At 39.5% G+C, this 22,622-nt stretch overlaps 1 protein-coding gene across 15 annotated transcripts in view; it reads right to left on the bottom strand.

Annotated features, from left to right (window-relative positions):
* The window catches only part of LOC131437703 (voltage-gated potassium channel subunit beta-2), a 565,459-nt gene that overhangs the window by 410,389 nt on the left and 132,448 nt on the right, over positions 1 to 22,622 (bottom strand). For 12 of the 15 annotated variants that reach the window (XR_009230813.1, XM_058607211.1, XM_058607208.1 and 9 more), the window contains one exon: positions 17,198 to 17,268. Coding sequence is in view for 14 of the 15 variants with exons in the window: in XM_058607211.1 (XP_058463194.1) it covers positions 17,198 to 17,268 (71 nt within the window). In the remaining variant the exon portion in view is untranslated. The remainder of the gene's footprint in view (positions 1 to 17,197; positions 17,269 to 22,622) is intronic. The other 3 variants (XM_058607209.1, XM_058607217.1, XM_058607219.1) reach the window with 1 other exon arrangement.

The raw sequence follows: 22,622 nt of genomic DNA, 5'->3' as shown, positions 1-22,622 counted from the left end.
ATAAACTATCCTGACTCGCCAACACATCTAGATTCCGAACCGGAACCTCAGGCGATCTACCTCGGGCCCTAAGGGATTCCAGTAGCTTCGACCTGGCGTCGCGATACTCTACGCACGACCACACGACATGCTTGATTTCCTGATAACCGTCGCCACAGGGGTAGATATCGCTCTCCGCGAGCTCAACACGCCAGAGATGTGCGTTGAAAGTGTAGTGATTTGACATGAGCCGCGACATAACACGAATGAAATCGCGACTCACGTTTATCCCCCTGAACCAAGGTTTCGTCGAAAGCCTAGGGATAATGGAATGTAGCCATCGTCTCAGTTCGCCATTGTTCCATAAAGTTTGCAACTTTCGAAAGTTTTCTGACGAGAGATACTGAAAAATTCATGGAAGCAGATGGGTCTTTCATAAATGTCTAATGCAGATGGGTCTTTCATAAATGTCACCTTAGCCAATGAGTCTGATTTTTCATTGCCCGGACGCATACTAAGGATATTGAATAAGACCGTTCAGATAAAGTAAGCAAGTGTTCCCGTATTTTCCCCAGGAAATATGGAGGATACTTTCCTGGCTTCATTGCCCGGAGGGCTTCTATTGAACTAAAACTGTCCGTAACAATGAAGTAATGGTCCACTCGAGGGCGTACGTGATCCGGAATTCCACGAATCTCTTCTCTCATGGATGTGTCGAAAAACACAGTAGAATCAGAAGTATCCAAGAAATGAGCACAGTTGGAAACAAACGAAGAAGGATTAATATTCCGAGCCACGTAATCAAAATATAAGGACATAAAACGGGTTTGAGAATTAAGCTCGACAAGCCTTTCCAAGTTTCCAATTACCATCGGATTCAAGTTATCTCATTGGATAAGCAGTCGATATGAGAGATCCCAGAATCGATTTTTCAATGGTAAGACGCCCGGGAGCACTTTGAGACTCATCGTATGAGTCGACTGTATGCAACCTAAGGCAATACGCAAACAACGATACTGGATTCTTTACTATTCATTGCAATGGGTGTTCGCGGCGGATCGGTAGCAGAAGCATCCGTATTCCATTACGGACAATATCGTTGTTTGGAACAGCCTGATCAGATCTCCTGGGTGGGCACCCCACCAAGTTCTGATTATTGCGCGAAGAACATTGATTCTCTGCTGGCATTTTTGTTTCAGATACCTAATGTGACATCCCCAGGTGCCTTTGGAGTCGAACCAGACCCCGAGATATTTAAATGTGAAGACCTGAGCTATGGTTTCACCCTTTAGTTGAATCAACTAACTTAACACTAGAATAGTATCATTAGACTATGTCATCTCGGGTTCTCGAAAATCCAGCTTTCAGCTGGCGATCAGCAGTGGTGGATGAATTGAATAGTGCATGAGTCCTCCAGATGGTCCGTGTGGGTCAGCGGGAAACACCCCCAGGCTACAAATGCTCGGCGGGTGACCCGCATGCTGGTCATCGATGGAATGCTGGTCATGTTACGGAAGAGAATGAAGGAGAAGTAAATTTGGAGAAAAACGATGTAAAAAGGGGGTTTGGGAACAAAATGTCTAAAAACGATAGGGATCTAATTAGTTGCCATCGAGATGGTGAAGAGACGGGGGAAGGGGGATCGAAAAAGTTAATGACAAAAAAAAAAGATCTTGTAAGTTCCAATGAAGATGGTGAACAGGGACGGGGATCGAAAGAATCGGGCGGATGTTAGTGTCGAACCTGTAGGTGGAGATTATACTTTCTGAGCGAGTTATAACAGATTACACTTGTATATCAATGTGTTTAAGGTACTGGTATATGAGAAGCATATATAAACTATCCTGACTCACCAACACATCTAGATTCCGAACCGGAACCTCAGGCGATCTACCTCGGGCCCTAAGGGATTCCAGTAGCTTCGACCTGGCGTCGCGATACTCTACGCACGACCACACGACATGCTTGATTTCCTGATAACCGTCGCCACAGGGGTAGATATCGCTCTCCGCGAGCTCAACACGCCAGAGATGTGCGTTGAAAGTGTAGTGATTTGACATGAGCCGCGACATAACACGAATGAAATCGCGACTCACGTTTATCCCCCTGAACCAAGGTTTCGTCGATACCCTAGGGATAATGGAATGTAGCCATCGTCTCAGTTCGCCATTGCTCCATAAAGTTTGCAACTTTCGAAAGTTTTCTGACGAGAGATACTGAAAAATTCATGGAAGCAGATGGGTCTTTCATAAATGTCACCTTCTAATGCAGATGGGTCTTTCATAAATGTCACCTTAGCCAATGAGTCTGATTTTTCATTGCCCGGACCCATACTAAGGATATTGAATAAGACCGTTCAGATAAAGTAAGCAAGTGTTCCCGTATTTTCCCCGAGAAATATGGAGGATACTTTCCTGGCTTCATTGCCCAGAGGGCTTCTATTGAACTAAGACTGTCCGTAACAATGAAGTAATGGTCCACTCGAGGGCGTACGTGATCCGGAATTCCACGAATCTCTTCTCTCATGGATGTGTCGAAAAACACAGTAGAATCAGAAGTATCCAAGAAATGAGCACAGTTGGAAACAAACGAAGAAGGATTAATATTATTATTATTATTATTATTATTATTATTATTATTATTATTAAATTTATTCATCTGACAATAAAATGGTCTTAATGAATTGGTTTAGTCAAGTCATAAAATTGTAGATCGCTGTACTTTCTGCACGAATTTGTGTGATGGTTCATCAAATTCAAAAAGGTGTTCAATGGTGCCAAATGTCCTCAAGCATGATGTTATCGGTTCGTAATACCCGAACGTCGTTCGATGAAATCTCGGCTGAAATAAACTGGAAGAGCGCAGTGATCGTTGTGAAGCACGAAAATCGAGTTGAGACAAAATCTTCGATGTCCCCGTTGATCAGTTTTGCCACGAAAGTAGTTTGCTGAATTTTCCTGCGTCGTTCCAATGAGTCGAGTCCGATCAGTCGACAGCGATCGTGGTATGATGGAAGATCAAGCGGGTTCTGCCAGGGAAGGTTTCTTAGAGCAAGACGAACAAATCGTTTCTGAACGCGCTCAATCCGTAAGTTCCATGTAAGTTGATAAGGACTCCAAATTACGCTAGCATTTTCCAGTATTGGACGAACCAAAGAGCAATATAACGCCTTCAAACAATACGGATCTTTGAAGTCCCGCCCGATGTTTGCAATAAAACCTAGTTGCCTGGTCGCTTTTGAAATTACAGATAAACGATGCAGATTGAAGGTAAGTTTGGCATCTAACAAAACACCAAGGTCATTAACATGGTCAACTCTCTGGAGCGTTTGTCCATCGATTGCATAGTCGAATCGAATTGGGTTCAGTATTCGATGAAACGTTATGACCTGGCATTTTGATATACTGACAATCAACCAGTTTCTACGACACCAGGCGACAAATGTATCTAGAAGTTTTTGAAGCCGGATGCAGTCGTCAATAGAGCGAACTTCAAGATATATTTTCAAATCATCGGCATATACTAATCTGCAGCCAACTCCGAGCACCGAAACAGCATCGTTGAAGAACAGCAAAAACAAAAGTGGACCCATATTGCTGCCTTGAGGAACTCCTGATAAATTTGAGAACGAAGATGATACACAAGAGCCGAGCTTAATTCGCAGGACTCTACCACATAAGTAAGAGCGTAGCCAGTCAGTAAACTTTTGTGTGGCGCCCAGCCGCAACATCTTGCACAAGAGTATTCGGTGGTCAATTCGGTCGAAAGCTGCTTTCAGATCAGTGTATACTGCATCAATTTGTACTTTATTCTCCAAACTCGAAAAACAACTGGAAGTGAAATCTAAGAGATTCGTGCTGATTGAACGACCTGGCATAAATCCATGCTGATCAGTAGAGATGTAATTTTTAGTACGAAAAAGTACCTCAGTGCTCACAATTATTTCGAACAGTTTAGATGCAGCTGATAAATTGGTTATGCCTCGATAATTTCTAACATTTGTACGATCACCGCTCTTGTATACAGGAAACATGAAAGACTGCTTCCAAGTCATCGGAAAAATACCTTGCTCAAATGATTTGTTAAATATAGTGCACAAAGGATCGGCTAAAGCAGAAGCGCAATGACTGTACACCGCTGCAGGTATGCCATCTGGTCCGGCAGAGAACGATCGTTTCAACTTCTTCGCTGAGGCAACAATCATATCGGGAGTAACCCAAAATGTGTCAATGTGCACTAAATTCTCAGGAACATCCACCGCGGCGGTCTCCGCGTCGATACCGGAGGCTGTTTTTTCTGCAAACACCGAAGCAAAGAACTTTGCAAACAGATCACATGACTCCAAGGATGACCTGGATTCAACACCATCGAGACAAACTTTTGAAGGAATTTATGAGCATTTACGTATTCCGAGCCACGTAATCAAAATATAAGGACATAAAACGGGTTTGAGAATTAAGCTCGACAAGCCTTTCTAAGTTTCCAATTGCCATCGGATTCAAGTTATCTCATCGGATAAGCAATCGATATGAGAGATCCCAGAATCGACAGACACAATGCTGTCGTCGGCAAGTTGTCTTAGCGTGCAAGATGTGTTGATACATTCATCAATGTTGTTTACGTAAAAATTGTATAAAAGGGAGCTTCAGCATGAGCCCTGAGGAAGACCCATGTAGCTGAATCGTATTGTCGACAAGTCACCATGCGCGAAATACATGTATTTCTCGGACAAGGGATTATACAAAAAGTTATTCAGAATGGGTGAAAGACCATGCTGATGCAACTTCTCAGATAGAATGTTTATGGAAACTGAGTCAAAAGCTCCCTTGATGTCTAAGAAAACTGATGCCATTTGTTCTCTCCGAGCAAATGCCATTTGAATTTCTGTTGAGAGCTACGCAAGACAATCGTTCGTTCCTTTGCCCCTGCGCAAACCAAATTGTGTATCGTCTGAGCTTGAGTCGCGGTGTCAAGCCAGCCAAAAATGTGTACTCTTCCTCCGGAGGAAGTTCTTGTGTTATTTCTAGTTTCTCCGATATCGAATTTGCATAGCATTTCCAATCCATATTTCGTGTGAGGTCATACAAAACATCTCCGATGGTCTTAATCCGTAGGCGATTAAAATCAAGATAGGTAGATGATCGCTACCGTGGGGATCAGGGATCACCTTCCACGTGCAGTCCAACCGTTGCGATGTCGAGCAAAATGATAAGTCCAGCGCACTTGGTCTTGTTGGTGGTGCAGGAATTCGTGTAATTTCTCCCGTATTCAAGATTGTCATATTGAAGTTGTCGCAGATTTCATTAATCATAGCTGATCTGTTATCATCGTGTAGACAACCCCATCCCGTACCGTGAGAGTTAAAGTCTCCTAAAACCAACGTCGGTGCGAAAAGGAGGTCAATGATATCACTTAGCCGCTGATGCCCAACCGAGGCTCTTGGGGGAATGTAGATGGAAGCAATGCAAACGTCCTTGCCTTTGATTGTAACTTGACATGCGACAACTTCAATATCTGGTATCGAGGGGAAGTTAATGCGATAGAAAGAATAGCACTTCTGATCCCCAAAAGTACTCCTCCATAGGGATCATCTCAATTCAGACGAATAATGTTAAAATCGTGGAAGTTTAAGGGTATTTCAGGAGTTAGCCAAGTTTCGCACAATGCAAACGCATCACATTTCAGATTATTTACTAGAAATTAGAAAGAATCTATTTTTGGGATGATACATCTACGATTCCACTGTATAACAGTAATTGTATCCGTGACCTCGGTGGGTGACTTAGCCATCGAAGGATACGATCGCTGAAAGAAGGGGCCGTATTGCAGTCAACTGCTTCAAAAATGTTTTAGCTGTAGGAATGAAAGCCATTAATAGACTTTTAAGAGGTTCTGAAATATTGAAGGCAGTCATGATCCAGTCCACGATATCAGAGAATTTAACAAACCCAGTATCTGGCAAATTTTCTTGCTGATCTTTATGGACTTTCGGGGGTTTTAAAGTCCTAGGAAGTGAGGGAAATTCTTGCTCAGAATTTAATTTTCCAAGGCCTGGAGCATTTTGTCGTGAATACGACTTACAACACTATGGGACGCCTTTTCAAAATTTACTCCTTTGAGAGAGTGATAAGTTTTTGATCGTGAATATCTCTTGTTGTATCTAACGAATCAACATAATGTTTGCTACGCTACATGCCATCGGAAATATGATCACAATTTTATGATAAAATATTCAGTTGTGTAACATAATCTCAAATTATTCAAAATTAAACTTTTCTGAAATGTTTGGTATAAACGAGTATCAAAGAGGATAATTCATAAGGCGCGTTTGCCTTTCTCGTATTTTGAAAGCTTATAGCTCAGTGATCTGTGGAAGGATTTATATAATCTAACTACCAATAGAATCGAAATTTTTCAACTTAAACGTGTATAACAACAGCATTGAAGTATTTCAATAGTACACTATTGAAAAACCTGTCTCATTTAAGCCATGTCAACACCAGGCAATCAGAACGCGTTCTGAGGAAGAAAACAAAATATCTGCTGCTGTACAACAAATCGTTCGAGAAAAATGTTCCGTACAGTGCTTAATATCGTAGTTCCACAATTTGGTCACTCTGAAAGGTAAGAATGAATCCCGTACAGCATCCTGCTAGTTTCTTTCAATCATATGCAAATCCAAAACAAAACAATCGACATTAAAATTCTGTATGCGGCTATTTTTATAGCCGTTAGGACCGCCCATTAGTGAAAAAGCTACAAACGAAATCATGTAAAAGAAACCTCTTAACAAAAATTGGATCAGTTTGGATTCTATCGTCACTGCGGGCAGATCTATTGTATGTCGTTTGCAAAGCTAGTTTCGCTTCCGACAAGAGCGATTACGTCACAGCTGCCAGTTGTTTGCATTGGTGAAAAAAAAAACGAAAAGAGGACAACGGTGGAGAGTATCACACAAAATCAACCGTTCTAATGGATCTAAAAGTTTTCTAATGAACTAATAGGATTTCTTCTTTGCAAATCGAAGGTAAAAAATCTCAGTTTAGTGCAAATCTAGAACTGTTTGATTAGATTTGTGCACTTTTCGCTGTGTGAAATTCACAGTAATCGAGTAGAAGTGTGAAATTCACAGTAATCGAGATTTGTTTTTGCGAAAAATGTGAAAAAGGGGAATGCTTGCACAATTCACACAATTGATCAACTAATTGATATTCGGAAGTGTTTAGGAACATGTCAGTTGTTTTCGTATTCACGACATCCAGTTATGTCTGTAACATTACCCACCCGTCTTTTTCTCCAGTTTTTGCCATCACTTCCAGTTGTTTTAATTTTTTTAGACCCACCAGATGATACCTTCGAACCCTTACTAGGGAGCTTACTAGAAGATTTGTTTCTTCTCTTTCTGAAGCTATGAGGGACCGCCGAAGATGTACCTTCGCGGGGATCATCAGCATCGCTCTCGTCAGCTGACAAACAAGCGAAAACATTCACTGGAGGCGTAGCACTCTTCAACATTTCAGCTAAAGAATGCTTGGAATGTTGCTTGAGTGAACGCCTCATCTTGTCTTTGCGCAGTTGGTACGCGAGGTATTCCGAGAGGTCATGCGGTCCCTCCTTACAGTAGAGACATTTTTCAATGTCTCCACTGCAGGAGTTATCCGCATGACTCCCTCCACACTTTATACACCGGGATTTATTGCAACAATGGGATGCTGTATGTCCCAAACTTCAAACCAATATTTTCTCTTCACAGATAGTCTAAGTGCAATTGAAGCCATTCGCTCAAACGCTGCTGGCAAAAATGAACCGGTTTTCTTGGGCAAAATAAAACAGTCTCTGAACGACATATTGAATAATAATCATCAAATCAGAATAGTTTGGTTCCCGGCTCATTGCTCCATTCCAGGCAATGGAAGAGCCGATAGTTTAGCCAAACGTGATGCTATTAAAGGTGAAGGTTTGGACATGCATGGAGTATCGTGATGTCAGATCTCAACTAAAAAATTCCTTGCGTACCCAAGGTAGACTATCCAATGTCCTAGTTCGAGACATTCTTACTTGTCGTGACCTTTCTTACATGAAACTTCTCTATCATTTCATAAAGACTATTGAAGTTTCAATTTAATAATTGACCCTTTTGAGGGTTAGTTCTGACTCTTACTGCGTCCATTAGTTCATCCAATGGCAAAATTTTAATAAAAATGTGCTGATAAAAACAAACTCAAAATAGGTTACGAATTCAACAACAAAATGTATAAAAATTTCATCTTATTTTATAATTTTAAGCAGGTAAACGTTTGGTTAAAATAATATGATATTTAAAAAATAAAACGAATATGTTTTATTAAACTAAAATCGTTGTTACTATATTAGTATTATATTGGGATAAGAATTCTATGTAAAAGTGATGCTACGACGAAGAAAAACTTATGTAAATTGCCTTAAGAAATAAACGTATTTATGAAAAAAGAATTTATTGAAAAATACAATTCAATGATACTTTTCTGGCACAAACGTAGGTGTCCAAGGTTGACTACAGTTTTACCCACATTCTGAACAGTTCAACAGTCAATTTTATTTATTATCCATTTTTTGTCAACATTTATATACAGTGGCTAAAATAATTTAGTGATACAGTTCGTAACCTTACATCTATGGTATTATCTGCTTAGTCTATGCTTAATTTTATTTCTGATTATTTCAGTCCTACATTGTTAGCGACTTTTATTTCATGTTTGGTTTTATATCCTTGAAATTGTGTATTTTTATCTACTTAACCTAAACTACCCTAACCTAACTCGAACTGTAAAGCGCTCTAATAATGGTATGTTCAGGAGTTGAACATTTTGTTTTGAACTTATTGTGTGTGTTTTCAATTTTCTGCTATATTTTATTTATTATCCATTTTTTGTCAACATTTATATACACAGTGGCTACAATAACGCAGTGATACAGTTCGTAACCTTAGTCTATGTTTAATTTTATTTCTTATTGTTTGAGTCCTACATTGTTAGCGACTTTTATTTCATGTTTGGATTTATATCTTTGAAATTGTGTATTTTTATCTACTTAACCTAAACTACCCTAACCTAACTCGAACTGTAAAGCGCTCTAATAATGGTATGTTCAGGAGTTGAACATTTAGTTTTGAACTTATTGTGTGTGACGGAGGTGTCATCGGCAAACAGTGAGAGTACGCCATCACCCGGAAGTGCCGGAATATCTGACGTGAAAATATTGAATAATATTAGGCCAAGGATACTACCTTGAGGAACACCAGCAGGAACATGAAATTTATCTGATGATAAATTGTCAACAAAGACTTCGAAACTTCTTTCAGATAGTAAGAACCATTTTCACTAGGCTGTCGTCCGACATCCTTATGACATGCCAAGCCCATCGTAGACGTCAGATTTTAGCTGTCCATGCGATGTTTTTTTTGCACTTTATTGAACAGGAATATTCACGGATTTACTAGGACCGGGCCATGACGGCCGTTTGCCGTTTGAGAACTAAAGCTAATTTTTTTTACTTTTTCCCTGTTGTTCACTACCACTACTTTTGACCTTAATCTTTACCCGCACGGACACTTTTCCGTGCCATGACAACAGGCTCAAAATTACCTGACTTCCCTCCAGATGACGGAATGAAGTCATCTGATAGCTATAATTTTCATATCAAAAATTATCCCGATGGGCTTGCACTTCAGGCCGGTCCGTACGCGGTTTACATCTGGACCAAAGCAAACGGAAAAAAATTGAACATCCTTAGATTATCTAAAAACCTGACCTCGCGATATTCTACAATACCAAAGATTGAAAAAGTAGGCCCAGACAAGCTTAGGATCTTGTTAGCCAGTGCAAAATAGGCTAACGAGATCGTTCAATGTGAGTTCTTCACGCGGGAGTATCGCGTATAAATCCCAGCCTACGAAGTCATTGACATTGAAAAATGTCTCTACTGTAAGGAGGGACCGCATGACCTCTTGGAATGCCCCGCGTACCAACTGCGCAAAGACAAAATGAGGCGTTCACTCAAGCAACATTCCAAGCATTCTTTAGCTGAAATGTTGAAGAGTGCTACGCCTCCAGTGAATGTTTTTGCTTGTTTGTCAGCTGACGAGAGCGATGCTGATGATCCTCGTGAAGGTACATCTTCGGCGGTACCTCATAGCTTCAGAAAGAGAAGAAACAAATCTTCTAGTAAGCTCCCTAGTAAGGGTTCGAAGGTATCTTCTGGTGGGTCTAAAAAATTAAAACAACTGGAAGTGAGGGCAAAAAACCGGAGAAAATAGGTCCAGGCCTTGGAAAGTTAAATTCCGAGCAAGAATTTCCCTCACTTCCTGGGACTTTAAAACCCCCGAAAGTCCCTAATGATCTGTCAGAAAATTTACCAGATACTGGGTTTGTTAAATTCTCTGATATCGTGGACTGGATCATGACTGCCTTCAATATTTCAGAACCTCTTAAAAGTCTATTAATGGCTTTTATTCCTACAGTTAAAACATTCTTGAAGCAGTTGACTGCAAAATGGCCCCTTCTTTCAGCGATCGTATCCTTCGATGGCTAAGTCACCCATAGAGGTCACGGATACAATTACTGTTATACAGTGGAATCGTAAAAGTATCATCCCAAAAATAGATAATTTCAAATTTCTAGTAAATAATCTGAAATGTGACGCATTTGCATTGTACAAAACTTGGCTAACTTCTGAAATATCCATAAACTTCCACGATTTTAACATTATTCGGCTGTATATAGATTATCTATGGAGGAGTATTTTTGGGGATCAAAAAGTGCTATTCTTTCTATCGCATTAACCTCCCATCGATACCAGGTGTTGAAGTTGTCGCATGTCATGTTACAATCAAAGATACCTTTGTATTGCTTCCATATACATTCCCCCAAGCCCCCAAGAGTCTCGGTTGAGCATCAGCGGCTCAGTGATATCATTGATCTCCTTTCCTCACCGACGTTGGTTTTAGGAGACTAACTCTCACGGTACGGGATGGGGTTGTCTTCACGACGATAACAGATCAGCTATGATCCATGATATTTGCGACTACTTCAATATGACAATCTTGAATACGGAAGAAATTACACGAATTCCTGCACCACCAGCAAGACCAAGTGCGCTGGACCCTTTCCTCTACATCGCAACGGTTGGACTGCACGTGGCAGGTGATCCCTGATCCCCACGGTAGCGATCATCTACCTATCGGGATTTCAATCATTGGAAATGCTACGCAAATTCGATATCTGAGAAACTATAAACAATACAAGAACTTCCTCCGGAGGAAGAGTACACGTTTTTGGCTGGCTTGATTCTCGACACCGCGACTCAAGCTCAGACGAAACGTGTAGCCGGCGTGAAAATTAACATCCGTCCTCCCAACCCGTGGTGGGACAAAGAGTGCTCAGAATTAAACGCGGAAAGAGCTCATCATTTATCGAGTTTATGAAAAACGGAATACCTGATAATTTTAGAAATTACGCGTCACTAGACGCTAAAATGAAAAGCTTGATTAAAGTGAAGAAAAGCGGTTATTGGCGTCGATTCCTAGACGGATTATCGGGAGAAACATCAATGAGCACTCTTTGGAACACAGCCCGACGAATGCGCAACAAAAACACCACGAACGAAAGCGAGGAATATTCTAACCGCTGGATATTCGATTTTGCTAAAAAAAAAGTATGTCCTGACTCTGTTCCGGAACATTCGATCATGCTCGTCATCTCATCTAACAGAAACGAAACACCTTTTTCGATGGTCAAGTTCTCACTTGCGCTTTTATCGTTTAACAAAAGGCTGCCAAAAGGCGCCTATTGAATATATTCAATAGGCTTCATGAGGATAATATTGTCCCACATGGCTGGAGACAAGTAAGAGTTATCGCCATTCAAAAACCTGGGAAATCAGCCTCCGATCACAATTTGTATCGGCCGATTGCTATGCTTTACTGACTCTGCCGAAAGGCGCTTATTGATTTTATTCAATAGGCTTCTTGAGGATAGTATTGTCCCACATGACTGGAGACAAGTAAGAGTTATCGCCATTCAAAAACCTGGGAAACCAACCTCCGACCACAATTCGTATCGACCGATTTCTATTGTTTCCTGTATCCGGAAATTGTTCGAAAAAATGAGTCCGTTTCGCCTAGACAATTAGGTCAAGACTAATGGCTTACTTTCAGATACACAATTTGTATTCCGCAGGGCAAAGGAACGAACGATTGTCTTGCGTAGCTCTCAACAGAAATTCAAATGGCATTTGCTCGAAAAGAACAAATGGCATCAGTTTTCTTAGACATCAAGGGGGCTTTTGACTCAGTTTTCATAAACATTCTATCTGAGAAGTTGCATCAGCATGGTCTTTCACCCATTCTGAATAACTTTTTGTATAATCTCTTGTCCGAGAAATACATGTATTTCGCGCATGGTGATTTGTCGACAATACGATTCAGCTACATGGGTCTTCCTCAGGGCTCATGCTTAAGCCCCTTTTATACAATTTTTACGTAAACAACATTGATGAATGTATCAACACATCTTGCACGCTAAGACAACTTGCTAACGACAGCGTTGCGTGGACCATTGCAAGATAATCTCGACAACTTGTCGACATGGGCTATTCAAATGGGTATCGAGTTCCCTACGAAGAAAACTGAGCTGGTTGTATTTTCGAGGAAGCAAGAACCAGCACAATTACAGCTTCAACTAAGGGGTGAAACTATAGCTCAGGTCTTCACATTTAAATATCTCGGGGTCTGGTACGACTCCAAATGCACCTGGGGATGCTACATTAGGAATCTGAAACAAAAATGCCAGCAGAGAATCAATGTTCTTCGTACAATAACCGAAACTTGGTGGGGTGCCCACCCAGGAGACCTGATCAGGCTGTACCAAACAACAATATTGTCCGTAATGGAATATGGGTGCTTCTGCTTCCTAGTATTGTGTACATGATATTAATCCTTCTTCATTTGTTTAAAACCGTGTTCATTTTTTGGATACTTCTGATTCTACTGTGTTTTTCGACACATCCATGAGAGAAGAGATTCGTGGAATTCCGGATCACGTACGCCCTCGAGTTTTCCCTAATAAATTTTATAAGAAATTTAGAATAGTCTAAGGTGTTTTACACTGACGGATCAAACATCGACAGGTCCACAGGCTTCGCCATCTTTAATCAGAACATCACCGCATCGTACAAACTCAGTGATCCGGCTTCAGTTTACGTCGCAGAATTAGCTGCTATTCAGTACACCCTCGAGATCATTGAAACCTTGCCCAAAGATCATTACTTCATTGTCACGGACAGTCTAAGTTCAATAGAAGCTCTCTGGGCAATGAAGCCAGAAAAGTATCCTCCATGTTTCCTAGGAAAAATACGGGAATACTTGCGAACTTTATCTGATCAATCTTACTCAATATCGTTTGTCTGGGTCCCTTCGCATTGTTCCATTCCGGCCAATAAAAAGGCAGACTCATTGACTAAGGTGGGTGCATTAGAAGATGATTTATGAAAGACCAATCTGCCTCAATGAATTTTTCAGTATCTCTCGTCAGAAAACTCTCGAAAGTTTGCAAACTTCATGGAGCAATGGCGAACTAGGATGATGGCTACATTCCATTATCCCTAGGGTATCGACGAAACCTTGGTTCAGGGGGATGAATGTGAGTCGCGATTTCATTCGTGTTATGTCGCGGCTCATATCAAATCACTACACTTTAAACGCACATCTCCGGCGTGTTGGGCTCGACGTGGCGACGGTTATTATGACATCGAGCATGTCGTGTGGTCGTGCGTAGAGTATCGTGGTGCCAGGTCGAAGCTACTGATATCCCTTAGAGCCCGAGGTAGACCGCCTGAGGTTCCGGTTCGGAATCTAGATGTGTTGGCGAGTCGGGCTAGTTTATATGTGCTACTCATATACCAGTGGTTCCTCTGGTGAAGTCCGTTAGGCATCATCCTCCTCTGCACATTGAGCTTGAATGGAATCGATCGTTGAACAATTGCAAGATATCTCACATCGTCAGATATAATTTTAAAAGAGCTGACCACAATAGTATTATTGCATTTCTTACAAGCATTGACTGGAGTGAAATTCTTGACAATGGCGATGTTAATCTTGCAGCTCAAACATTTTCCAACGTTCTGATGTATGCTATTGACCAATATGTCCCTAAACAAATTAGTAAGCCACCCGAACAAGTACCGTGGAAAACCGTAGAACTACGACGACTGAAAAGTTTAAAAAGGACAGCACTAAAGAAATATTCTAAGAACGGAGGTTTGTTGCTATGCCAACTATTTATTCTGGAAGCACGTTAACGAGCAAAAGAAGGAGTCAGATCTTCCTTCATCTATGTTTTACAATGAACAGACAAGTTCTAGCATGCAGGAAATTTGCGAAATATTCATGAAAAAATTCTCTGAGATATTTTCTAGAGAAATCTTAGCACCTTCCCAAATCACCCAGGCGGCACTTAACATTCCCGTTTTGGGACAGTCAATGAATTCAATGAACATAAGCGCAAGTTCCGTAAAAACAGCAATCGCAAAAATGAAGTCTTCATACTCTGCTGGACCCGACGATATCCCGGCAGTTATTTTGAAGCGATGCTCTAGTGGTATTATAGTACCTCTATGTCTTCTGTTCCGACTGTCACTCATGACTGGAGTATTTCCTGATATCTGGAAATCTGCTTATATGTTTCCTGTGCACAAAAAAGGAGACAAGAAGAACGTCGACAATTACCGTGGTATCACCGCTCTTAGCGCCATTCCTAAATTGTTTGAGCTTATCGTTTTGGAAGCTATTTTTAATCACTGCAAGCAGTACATCGTTGAAACTCAACACGGTTCATGCCGAAACGCTCAACGGCCACTAACTTACTAACTTTCACGACGTTTATAACGGATGCTATGTCTAAAGGTCATCATACGGACGTTGTCTACACGGATCTCTCTGTTGCTTTTGATAAAATTAATCACGCTATCACAATTGCCAAATTGGACAGACTGGGCTTCGGTTCCAACATTCTTCGGTGGATTCAATCGTATCTTTGCAATCGACGGCTGGCGGTTCAGATCAATGAAAATGTTTCCAAGGAGTTTTTTGCTTTTTCTGGTATTCCACAAGGCAGTCATCTCGGACCACAGATATTTCTACTGTATTTCAACAACGTGAACTTTTCATTGAAAGGTTCACGATTATCTTTCGCGGACGACCTAAAGTTATTCCAAATTATCAAGACTCTTGAAGATGCCTGTCTCCTTCAAAGTGAGCTTGAAATTTTCTCCGAGTGGTGTGAAATTAATAAAATGACGCTAAATATCAGCAAATGCTCGATTATCACCTTCACACGAAAAAAAACACCAATTCGTTTCAATTATTGTCTTCGAGGATCAGTGATTGATAGAGTCAATTGTGTCAAAGATCTTGGCGTTCTTCTCGACGAACAATTGAATTACAAGCAGCATATTTCGTACATCGTGGCAAAAGCTCCTCGTTGTCTAGGATTTGTCATGAGAACCGCCAAGCAATTCACAGATATATATTGTTTGAAATCTCTCTACTGCTCGCTTGTACGGTCAACACTCGAATATTGTTCGTCAGTATGGAACCCTCACTTTCATAATGGAGCTTTAAGACTTGAATCAATACAGCGCAGATTCGTTCGTTTCGCTCTTCGTCGTTTGCCCTGGAATAACCCTCACCAGCTGCCTAGTTATGAAAGCCGTGCGATGCTCATCGGACTCGATACTCTACAAGTACGCCGAGATCTGTTCCGTGCAATGCTGATTGCCGATATTTTGACGAACAATATTGATTGCCCTGCACTACTTAGTGAAATCAACATCAACGTTCGTTCTAGAGCTCTTCGCAACAACAACCTCCTCAGAATGCCTCTACGTCGTACTAACTACGGAATCAACGGTGCCGTTATTGGATTGCAGCGAATCTTCAATGGCGTATCGATGGGATTCGATTTCCATTTTCCTCGTTGCAGAATAAAAGCGAATTTTTTGAATATTCTTGGAAATAATCATTAGGACTTTAGTTTGCCTGTTGATTAAAAATATATAAATAAATAAATAAATAAATAAATATACCAGTACCTCAAACACATTGATATACAATTGTAATGTGTTATTCCTCGCTCAGAAAGTATAATATCCATCTACAGGTTCGACATTAACATCCGCCCGATTCTCTCGATCCCCGTCCCTGTCCACCATCTTCATTGGAACTAACAAGATCTTTTTTTGTCACTAACTTTTTCGTTCTTTCTTCCCTGTCTTTTCACCATCACGATGGCAACTAATTAAATCTCTGTCGTTTTCAGACATTTTGTTCCCACATCCCTTTTTTACCCCGTTTCCACAATATTTACTTTTTTAATTCTTCTCCGTAACATCACCTTCATCGCCCACGGAAGACCGCTCCAGTCGAAAACCAACATGCCGTCCACCCACCGGGCTTTCGTAGCCTGGGGGTGTTTCCCGTGGAACCACACGGACCGAAGGATGCGACCAGCATAGATATTTACCAACGCCATCTGGAAGATTCATGCAATATTCAATTCATCGACCACTGCCGATCACCAGCTAAAAGCTGGATTTTCGAGAACCCGAGATGACATAGTGTAATGATACTATTCAAGTTTTAAGTTAGTCGTTAATTAAGATTATAAAATACCCTTGGTATCTTAGAGCTTAAGCAGTGGGCCTAAAATTATATTACATTATTGAATTAAAAAAAAGTTCAAGTAGTTCTGATAGACTCACATAGCAACGCATGAATTGTATTAATTTCATACTGAGGAACATACATTCAGTTGAATCATATGAAACTTATTCCTCAAGAAGTAGAACATGAAGGTGGTTTTTAACTACCCCTCCACCCTATACTTAAGACATCCAGTTCAACAACAAAGTTAAGGGTGGTGTTTGATGGGTCTGTAGAAATGTCTTCCGGATTTCAAACCTTCGAACACGATTTCAAACAACGCTGGCCACTAGACGTAACATTTTCATTGAATCGAATGGGAATTTTACCCAAATACAGATTTTTATTATTATTATTATATTAAAGCTGTGAAGGTGATTAACTTCGCTGCTACAGTAGAACAACCGATTTACTCCATCATTTAAAAACTTCTTTTGTTTTATGACGATATGATTCAAGTTATATTAGCAATGAGTATTATACCGAAATCAAGCTGAGCTGTCGTACCACTAAATTCCTCCATACAATCTAAGGACGCTATTGGAGCTCGACACCTAAAAAAAAAAAAACAATTAATATGGGAGTTTTCATACTATTTTCAAATATATTTACTAGCGATGATGTACAAATGACAGTATGATAATTGCTACGAGTACTCAAAATATTTGAATGCACCGCTCTTACTAATCCTCAAACGCTAATGAACAATCTTTTTTTAATCCACATAGTGGTGTGATAATACCTTTCTCTTGTCATTCACGCAGTCTCATCAAAACATTTTTTATTCGGATAATTTTCAAAACGAAATCGGTCTCAACGTGGGGAAACGGTACAAAACATAAAGAAACAAATCGTGGGAAGGGATGCCAAACAATCTGTTAAAACCAATTTAGGTCAATACAGAAAGGATTCATGCACTCCAGGAAGAGCGATGAACCCCTCTGACTCCTTACCACATTGGGTGAGAAACGATAGAATATTCTTTAATTTACAGTTACATATCGGATGATATGAGGTACCGTAATCGCGTTCACACAAATCACACGAATAATACTCAGCACGCTGAATAGTAGCCATGTGATAATTGAGTTTGCAATGTCCAGTCAGAGCTCTGACCAGAATACTGCAATTATGCTTGGAAAAAGGCAATAGACATTTTGACATTTTAGATTCAAATCTGGTAAAAATGCTTTTGTATGAGGGCAAGTTTGCAAGTTGCGCCAGTAGTTGGCATGTTTGAATGAAGCCCACGAACGAATCTTGAGCTTTATCCAACTAGTTGAAAGTGATAAAGCTGGTTCAGAACCAACGAAATCATTCGTTGCACCAGCTCTAGCCAACTCATCAGCCCATTAAATTCCAGTAATACCAGAATGTACAGGTACCCATAAGAAGTAAACAGCATTTGAAATGCTGAGATCTTCAATTTGAGTTCGCCATGTGATCGCTACATTTGACCCTGAATCATTCGAGCTGAGCGCTTTTAAAGCTGCCTGACTGTGGAACAAAAATAAATTACCAGATTTTTTGCTAAAGTGCCGATTGTGATTGTAATAGAATCGCGTTGATTTCTGCTTGGAACACAGTACAGTATCCATCAAGTGAATGAGACTGCTCTAGGCTTATGGCGACAGCAGACACCAGTGTTCATCAAGTTGTCTTTCCAAATAACCAGACAGCCATTCCTCACGAAAAGGATATCTCACATTGAATGTTTTGAAAGGAAAACTGCATGTGGGAGTAATGTCGTTAGAAGCGAGTAAAACTCATCCTAAGTAACCATTTGAGACCACAATCGAGTGTGGCTAGTAGTACTCCAATCCGTTCGAGAACAAATCAAGTCTGCGAGATTTCGCCGGGTAGCACATTGAAACCAAACCAAGATAATAACAATCTGAAGAACAAATTTAAAAATGAAAAAAATGAGCCAAATCAATCTAAAGAATCAAAGGAAGGGAGGAAGGGGAAAAATGAAGAGTCACTAGATCCAACGGAAGGTTCCGCGAAAGGCACGTTGCAAGCCCTGGTTCACAACTATCAACGGCCACCAAACGGTGCTTGCTATAAATGCAAGAAAATTGGGCACCATTATGTAGAATGACCCGAAAACAAAAAAAAGTTCTGTAGAGTTTGTGGCTTCGCCGAAGTTCTGATGCATTGCTGCCCGTTTTGCCAAAAGAACGAGAAGAATTCAACCTGAAAAGGAAGGTTGAATGCCCATTGACAAAACTTTCAAATTCGGAAAATTGTAACCTCCTAGTTTATATATATATATATATATATATATATATATATATATATATATATATATATATATATATATATATATATATATATATATATATATATATATATATATATATATATAATAATAATATATAATCCCTCCTCATGTTCACTCCGCTAGAACAGAAAAATTGCATATTTTTTCTGATATTATTCCACAGGACCGAGCTCAACCATTCGTTTGTTGTAGATCGAATACTAAGCAAAATGATATGGTGACTCGACTAATGAGACAACTATTGATACAATAATTAAACGAATTCAGTGTTCATGTAAAAGTTAATGGACACAAGAATGGACAGAAGAATGTTTGATTTTATCGGTGAATTGTTAATTGAAAATTAATCCTGTAATTGTCATACTACGAACATTCATCAAACACGACTAAGTAATATCACCAGACTAGCGGTGAAGCAGTTGGTGGAAAATCACTCCAAACAATTTCATCCCTTTCGATAATCCCAAGAATTTACTATTAAATTTTGAAACGTCTTTAGCCTACAATTAAGCCTTAATTTGCAATGACAAACAAGTCGCGAAGGCAGCTTTTCAAAACTTGCAGAATTAATTTAATGTATTCATCCTGATCAGTTCTGCTCCACGCTTCATGTCGAAACCATTAGTTTGAGAGAGATCTACCATCTCTGTTCAATGCACTGACTCAAAGGATGCGATGTAAATCGGTGCATTTGTTCCATTTTTGCGTGACAAAAGCTTTTAACATGTTCACAATAATTTTTGATGACCTTTGGGCCGAGGTTAATATGTTAAATGTGAATTTGTCGTAATTCGTTTATTGTAGGCCAAGTAATCAGTAAAATAATAACGTTTGACAGTTCTGCTGTTCGAAAAGATAAATTCAAAAACATAATTTCAGGCGAGACGAAGTTCGACGGGTCAGCTAGTATTTAATAAAAATAATACTTTGTAAATAATACCTTCTGCAGTCCGTGAATTAAACAAAAATATATCTTTAAAATTATTATCATTATTATCATCACCATTATTATTAGTATCTTTATCATCATTATTATTACTATTTTATTCATAACCCCATTTTTAATCATTCTTCTTAAATACGTTGTAAATTAAGTCCAAACTTCAAGTTCCAATCCTGAAATGGTATCAGATACTCCCTTAATATTTAAATACAAAATAATTACAACGATTTAAATCACTTCCAATTGAAATAGTCCCCTATTAAATTCGTCAAAAGTTTAAATTTGAATTTTCTATAAAATCCTCCCATACCCCCTGATACTATAATTTTCCTACCTACGGGCATTATCCGCTACCAACCGACAATGAGATGTCACCCAGCCTTTCCGACTTTTCTGTCAGGACGGCGCCGAGTATATAATCACCAGCGAATGATGGTTCGTTCACTTTTCTGGTAACAAAAGTCTAGCAATATAAAGTGTGATACCTTAATACCGCTTATTACAGTGACTATAGTATCGATCATAGTGTGGTAGCCATCGTGAGTGATAAACCGGGCGGAACCAACACCAAGGAAGGTCCCGCGATATCCACCGCAGGTGAATAGTGACCAGTTAACTGTGAACAGAAGCCACCTAGTGATCTCTTAGGTGTGTGTGGCCGAGACCGGTAGATGTTACCATTGTTCCAGTCGTTGAAGTGATTTAAATTTACCTGTTCGAAGTGGAATCGATCGTCGAGACACGACCATTGGATTTCGAGACCGACGCTACGTTAGGATTTCGAGATCGACAACGACGCCAGAAAAACCGTAAGCGTACGCTACTTTATTCGTATCCTATATTCATTAAAATTACATTTATAACCTGAAAAGTTCCAATAAATCTACCGTTCTTATTGTGCATGTTATATGAATATTCCATACATCTCGAAAGTTTTTATCCCTTTCACTATCTTTGGTTAATTCTAAAAACGATAGGGAAGTGAGTTCGCAATTCTCCTGGGTAATTCGACCCGAGCCGAGTAGATAAAAAAAGGTAAGGAAGTGAAACTTCAGTGACTTCAGAAGGACACCGAAATTTGATCGGCGTCTTCAGAGCTAAGTTACAAAATGGCGCCCAACGTTAAATGAAAGGAAAAAGTTTTCTAATTTTCATCAAATTAGAACACTTTTACCGTTATTCCGGGAGAAATTGCAATTAATGAAATTAATTTCAATACAAATTACACTCCATAACACATTACATTTTACACGACACACATTCATATTTTTTTAATCAACCCTTGTTTCTTATATAATTGTCAAAATGGCTGATTCGTATGTGAGTTATATACACGTTGCAAACTTGGTGCGAAGATGGTACCATGATATAAAAATTCACCATCTTACAAATGATGAGCTTTTGTTTGAACTTTCAATGAGTTCTATTGTTATTCGTAACGATCCAAGTTTCTCGCGCAGGAGAAGAAGTTTACGTGAGCATTTGAAGCTTGAAAAAGAAGACGATAAATTAATAGACGCTCAAATTTCAGTGAATGTGCGTGAGGAAATTGAAGCGTGTAAACAAAAATTTCAAGAAATTTGTAGTTGTGATGAGCAAATGTAAGACCAGACTGATACACTATGCTCACAAAGTATATCAGCTATTACTTCATACTTGTCACACACTTGACGAGCAGGAAAATTTAAAAAAGATACTGCGTGAAATAATAAATAAAATTAAGCAAGAGTTCTTTAGTACGGAGGAGGGTGAGGAACAAGACCAAGAATCGGTAGACAACCAAGATCTACAAAACTTGTTTGATGAAAATCCGGAGAAAAATCAAGATAGTTTAATAGACATCGATCCACAAATAAAAACCTGGATACATTCTTTACAAGATCGCATAGCAGAACTTGAGCTTAAGTTACACAGTCGAAATAATCAACATCATACTGCAACACAAACTTATTCAAATCTTTCCTCAACTTTTGAAACACAGCAAAAATATAATAACACGACTGGTACCATACTTAACAAACAAAATAGTTGCACTACGTGTCCTAATTATAACAATCAACACGTGTTTAACCCGAACAAACCATCATTTCATCAGATCAGTTCCCATTCTTGACATAGTTTACCAGTGTCCAAATGGACCATTAACAAGTACGATGGGGAAGATCAAGGGTTAAAACTAAATGATTTTTTAGAAATTGTACAAGCGTTGTCGATGGCCGAACATGTGTCCGAAATTGAACTGTTTGAGTCCGTCGTGCACCTTTTCTGGGGGCCAGCGCTTCAATGGTATATGACCTTGCGTACTACTGGTCGATTGATTAATTGGCAACATTTAGTATTGGAACTTCGTAGAGCATTTATGCACCCAGATTTAGATGCGTTAATAAAAATGAAAGTTTATCAACGCAGACAACAAAGAAATGAAACATTTCTAGAATATTATCATGAAATGGAACGTTCGTTTCGTTCCATGAGCATGCAACTACCTGAATATGAAAAAGTTCAAATCATATCTCAAAATATGAGAATTGATTATAAAAAGCTATTAAATTTCTTACCAATATCTGATTTAGCTACTTTGGTCGCTGCGGGCCAAAAAGTTGACGCTCTGAATTTCTCAGCTTACTATAAAGTCTTCGGAACCGACAAATCCCTAGCAGTTGTAGACAATGTTTCTAAAA

The sequence above is a fragment of the Malaya genurostris genome, chromosome 3, assembly GCF_030247185.1.
Source record: "Malaya genurostris strain Urasoe2022 chromosome 3, Malgen_1.1, whole genome shotgun sequence".
In the NCBI taxonomy this organism is placed as follows: Eukaryota; Metazoa; Arthropoda; class Insecta; order Diptera; family Culicidae; genus Malaya; species Malaya genurostris.
The sequence above is the reverse complement of the archived record's forward strand: the minus strand, read 5'-3'. Positions and strand labels throughout refer to the sequence as shown.